Raw genomic sequence first — 6,203 nt, forward strand, 5'->3', positions numbered from 1 at the left:
ATAGTATGCACAAACTGTTAACAGCATGTAGCACAGGTAATACAGGTAAAACCTGAGAATCAATTACTTCTCCGAAACAGGCTATAACTTACCTGTAATTAGTGCCTATTGTTCTCTATTGTTCCTACCCCTAATGTTAAAATAGGATATGTTGGCTGAGTGGGAAGACACCCACCAGACACGGTGTCAGGGCCAGAGGAAACTCGGGTTATCTAAGTCATAATAAGGACAATTACAGTGTTTAAATGGTTTTCATCACTGGAGGAATTAGTTTACATCAAAATCGGATTTCACTCTCAGAAACGACATGTCAGCTCGGTGGTACAAGGTTTGTTGTCATCTCCCCGCTCCATTATTATCTTCACGTGGTGCTCATCTAAAAAAAAGATGTCTTTATATAAAACTGTAACATGTGTGTTAAATACTTATTTTGACCACTTAGTTATTATTGACCACTTAGTTATTATATTAGTCAAACGTTTAACAAGAGTTGTTATCAGTAAATAAATATTCAATGTATGTGAAATTCTTTTCTTATTTTGTTTCAGCTCATTTAATTTTCATCTGAAGCGTAATCCAAGCCACACAGTGCAATCTACACCACTGGTCATAATTACAGGACTCAGCTTACACGTCGAGCTAGCATAATGAATTTCCTGATATTTGCAACGTTAATCCTTATTCTTTTTTGTACGGATGTATCGTCCTTCAAACGGACATCGCAGGAAGAGTGTTCTGTTTGCCGATGTCATAACGTCACTGCTGACTGTAGCAACCGGAACCTATCCAAAGTTCCGGTCCTGCGCAGTAACATCACGCGCATTTTCCTTTCTCGGAATAACTTCACTACTGTTACAAGAAATTTATTTGTGAACGTGAAAACGTTAAACATCACGACAATACAACTTGACTATTGTAACATAAAGCATGTATCCACGGACACATTTGCTGATTTCCAATGGCTGACTCACTTAAATATAAGCGGAAATAAAGAACTCTCGGTTCAGGAATTATCAGCTGCTTTGGTGAAAACACAACTAACGGAGTTGAATCTGGACGACGCTGGAATAGAATACATGTTTGTAGTTGTGAGTCCTTTAAGAAGTATCAAAACTTTAAGTCTCAAAACGAACTTCATCGAAAAATTCAATACAAGTGTTTTGTTAAATGGATTTCCTTCACTTCGAAGTCTAGATCTGACAAATAATAGGTTAGAAACTTTCCCGTTTACTGCCAATTTAAGTCAAATTGAAATATTGAACTTAACGGACAATAGAATAGAGTCTGGTCGCCTGATGTTCTGCTTGAATGGATCAGACCCCTCAAATAAGTTGAAGATTTTAAATCTCTCGTGGAACTATTTATCCAATATTTCGGTTTTCAAATCGGAAGGACATTGTCTTTCCCATCTGGAAAGATTAATTTTAAGCAATAATTATCACATTTTTAAAGTTCCCAATAATGTCTTTTCGCGACTTCCAAAGATTAGAAATATTCGACTGAAGTATGTTAGTGAGAGAACCGATATTGAACCGCTGGCTTTCAATGTATCGACTCTGATTGAACTCCATCTAACTACTAACGAGCAGCTTAATCTTCAGCCAAAACACATTAATATGTTCAAATTAACTCCAAACTTACAAACGCTGCATTTCACCAACGTTATTTTCAAAAATATAGCCGATAACCTTACAGATATGTTTTCCCATTTAGTTCACTATGAAAGATTTTAAAATCAAATACGGCATTGTCTGGGATGTGTCGTTTCTATCAACGATGACAAATTTGACAAAACTCGACTTGCTTGGTAACTATTTAACAAGCTGGAAAAAGGAAATATTCACGAATCTCCCTCTGAAAGAAATTATTCTCTCCAGAAATCAAATCGCAGTGTTTGATAAAAACATGTTCCCATCGCATATCACCGACAACTTAGAATATTTCGCCGCCTCAAGTAATCCGCTCCTTTGCACGTGTGATTTGTTGGAGTTCAAAAAATGGCTGGCAACTAATAAAGAAAAACTCAACGATCATTACCCACGATTATATACGTGTTTGTACCCGGATGTGTGGAAAGGGAAGACAATTGCCCAGTACGAACCCGATAAGAACGAGTGTTCGAATGGCATTGACTCTCTGGTTGTTATTGGTATTGGGCTGGGTTGTTTAGCAGGAGTGCTCTTGTTACTTGCAGTCATTGTGTACAAAGGGCGTTATCACATAAAACATAGGCTGTATCTTGTGCGTTCCTTACAACCATACCAACGTTTACCAGATGGCGACGAATTTGTGTACGACGCATTCGTCGCCCATCACATTGATAATAGACTCTGGGTCATAAATCATTTACTTCCTTTCCTAGAAAAACAACGGAAGTTACGCCTTTGCCTTCACGAAAGAGATTTCCTCCCAGGAAATTTCATCGCCGACAACATTGTAGACAATATAAACGTGAGCAGGAAGGTGATATTAGTGTTCTCTCGGGATTTCGCCAGAAGTGAATGGTGTCAGTTCGAGGCTACGACAGCTTATCAGAGGATACTTACTGAAGGAACATCATCTGTGGTGATCATTATGTTAGAGGATATCAGCCATCGACCCGTCAATGATACCATTCGGAACCTCTTGGATACTATCACCTATATTGAGTGGAACAATGAGAGGAACAACCGACCAGAATTCTTTCGGAAACTCTTTGATGCCCTCCAATGATGGATACATATTTTTCGGAATGTTTTTTTAAAGGGGCATTCCTTCGTTTGAATAAAGTTTAGGTCATCAAAATTAAACTTACTGGAAAATATGTTTTTCCCCAGTAGTAAAAGTTATAACCTTTTACATTAATAAAGCAGTTTTACTCTCAAGATTAACCAAAGTTCTTCGAGTATTAAGTCTTGAAATTCTTAATTCGACCCGAATTATCATTAATTACCGCAAGGACATACATGTACAGTATTTGTATACGATACGCCTTTTTCTTGTACATTTCGGCGTTAATTTCATTATATGTAGGCACAGACACTCATATGATCATCGTTCAGACATCAATAGAATATATGTATGATTCTGATGTCCAAACGAAAGAATGCCCCTATAAAGTTGTGTGATGCTTTCTTATCAAATGAAACGAAAGTACATCTGAAATGCTTATTTGGCACAAAAGCAATACATAACTTTCCATTTTTTTTTTTTTAATTTCAATTTCATTTCGTTTGGAAAATAAAATATGTTTTAATTCAGATTAATGCATACAGAACCTATAAAAAAGATTAATACAACCAATATCGTTTTTACAATTGTTGAAATTCTATACAGTGTAACAGTCTTAAAAACTATAGGAGACATTCGATATATTCGTCGAAGTCGAAGACTTCCGTCGGAGTGTTCTCTGCACACCAACCTATTTTTCAACAATATGTATAGGTTGTTTAGGTAACACTAGGAAATCAATTTATTACTTTTTCATAGGGTGAACATATTTTCGTCAATAGGCAGTAGTCTATATTCTGTTTCATAGAAGCTGTCTTTTTTAACCGTTCGCCCATTGAATTTATTTTAATCTATCTGATGGAATCATGATAATTTTGAAATCAAATTCTGGACATTCTAAAAAAAACCGGCAGTCCGGAAAACTCGTAATCCGGACGGTTTGGGCTGGGAACGAAGGTGTTCGGATTATCGCGGGTCCACTGTAATTGAGCAAAACTTGAATAGGTATATCCAAAAAATTATTCTTCTGGATATGTAAATTATGTAGAAGTAATGAAACTGGTGATGAGTTTCATTATATTTTAGAATGTCCAGAATTTGATATACAACGAAGAAAACTTGGTAAATACCACTGTGAAAGAGTTAAGATTTCTAAATACTCTTCTATTATGAACAGTTCAAGTACAAGAAAGCCCAGACATTTATATAAGTTTATGATATCAAATGTATTAATGACAAAGTCTATTCTGTGTAAATCAAAAACTACAATATATTTAATCGCTACCTGTGTTTTGGAACCGTTGAGATCATCACCCCATAACCGTATATAGCATTGCTGGGCATCAAGAAATAACCACAACCCTGTTGTAATAATAGCACCTGAGGTCGTTTTCCCATCCCTAGGGTCTTAGTTTCTTGGTATATCTTTGAAACCTTTGAGATATCCACCCCACAACCATATGTAGCATTGCTGAGCACCAAGAGATAAACACAATCCTGATGTAAAAATAGGTCATGAGGTCTTTCCTAACCCCTAGGGACTTCTGCTTTGATATATCTTTGAAACCGTTGAGATCCCCACTCCAATTGGTTTCATCAGTTTCTTTTCTGGGTAATATCTTTGAAGGGATTGATATCCCCACCCCATAACCATATACTTGTGTAGCATTAATCGACATCAACAAATACAACTTTTAACGAATTGAATATCATTTTGACGCTTTGTCGAATCCAACCATGTGAGCGATACAGGTCATCTGAGCCTCTTGTTGTATGGAAGGGTGCATGTATAGATTTGAGCATTGTTATAGTGTTATATTGTTATTATTCTGTAAGTTGCTGGTATCGAAAATGATTTTGTAACATTACTGTTTATGTTCAAATTTACGTTAAGCTGACGTTGTCACAAACGTGACTTCGATATGTCATGAAAAACACTGTAACAATATTGAAATAACGTTGTAATAACATGGTAATAACTTTTTATAGCATTGTAATAACATTGTATAACTTTGTAATAACATTGTAACAATACTGTTATAGCACTGTAATAACGTTGTAATAACCTTTTTGTAACGTTGTAATAGCATTGTAATAATATTGTAATAACATTGTTATAGCATTGTAAAAACACTGTAATAACTTTTTATAACATTTCATTAACTTCGAATAACACTTATAACGTTGTAATAACTTTTTATAACATTGTATTAACAATGTAACAACATTAAAATAACGTTGTAATAGCACTGTTATAACATTGTATACAATTTGCTATAACATTGTAATAACATTGTAATATCATTGTAATAACACTGTAATAATTTTTTATAACATTTTATTAACTTTGTAATAACATTGAATAACGTTTTATAACGTTGTAATACCATTGTAATAACACTGTAATATTTGTTATAACATTGTATTAACTTTGGTATAACGTTGTAATAGCATTGTAAAAACACTGTAATAACTTTTTATAACATTGTATTAATTGTGTTGTAACATTGTATTAACTTTTTAATAATATTGTAATAAAATTGTAATAAAATTGTAATAACACTGTAATATTTTTTTAACATTGTATTAACATTGTAACAACATTGAAATAGCGTTGTAATAGCATTGCATTAACTTTGTAATAACATTGTATTAACTTTGTAATAACATTGTATTAACTTTGTAATAACATTGTATTAACTTTGTGATAACATTGCATTAACTTTGTTATAACATTGTATTAACTTTGTGATAGCATTGCATTAACTTTGTTATAACATTGTATTAACTTTGTAATAACATTGTATTAACTTTGTGATAACATTGCATTAACTTTGTGATAACATTGTATTAACTTTGTGATAACATTGTATTACCTTTGTGATAACATTGTATTACCTTTGTGATAACATTGTATTAACTTTGTGATAACATTGTATTAACTTTGTGATAACATTGTATTAACTTTGTAATAACATTGTATTAACTTTGTGATAACATTGTATTAACTTTGTTATAACATTGTATTAACTTTGTGATAACATTGTATTAACTTTGTAATAACATTGTATTAACTTTGTAATAACATTGTAATATCATTGTAATAACACTGTAATAATTGTTTTATAACATTGTATTAACATTGTAACAATATTGAAATAGCTTTGTAATAGCATTGCAATAACATTGTATTAACTTTGTGATAACATTGTATTAACTTTGTAATAACATTGTATTAATTCTGCAATAATATTGTATTAACATTGTTATAACATTTTAATAGCATTGTAAAAAAACTGTTATAATTTTTATAACATTGTATTGATTTTGTTATAACATTGTATTAACTTTGTAATAGCATTGTAATAACACTGTAATATTTTTCTTATAACATTGTATTGATTTTGTTATAACATTGTATTAACTTTGTAATAACATTGTAATAACATTGTAATATCATTGTAATATCATTGTAATATCATTGTAATAACATT

General features: G+C 32.4%; 2 protein-coding genes across 2 annotated transcripts; both read left to right on the plus strand.

Moving 5' to 3' along the window:
- Positions 1-556: 556 nt before the first annotated feature.
- Positions 557-1,749, plus strand: LOC117337068 (osteomodulin-like). Its single transcript, XM_033897854.1, has one exon. It carries the CDS (start codon positions 648-650, stop codon positions 1,731-1,733), a length of 1,086 nt encoding a protein of 361 aa, XP_033753745.1. The 5' UTR covers positions 557-647; the 3' UTR covers positions 1,734-1,749.
- Positions 1,730-2,810, plus strand: LOC117337069 (toll-like receptor 2). The gene has a single exon (XM_033897855.1). It carries the CDS (start codon positions 1,777-1,779, stop codon positions 2,710-2,712), a length of 936 nt encoding a protein of 311 aa, XP_033753746.1. The 5' UTR covers positions 1,730-1,776; the 3' UTR covers positions 2,713-2,810.
- The last annotated feature ends 3,393 nt before the right edge of the window (positions 2,811-6,203 follow it).

The sequence above is a fragment of the Pecten maximus genome, chromosome 11, assembly GCF_902652985.1.
Source record: "Pecten maximus chromosome 11, xPecMax1.1, whole genome shotgun sequence".
NCBI classification, from domain to species: domain Eukaryota; kingdom Metazoa; phylum Mollusca; class Bivalvia; order Pectinida; family Pectinidae; genus Pecten; species Pecten maximus.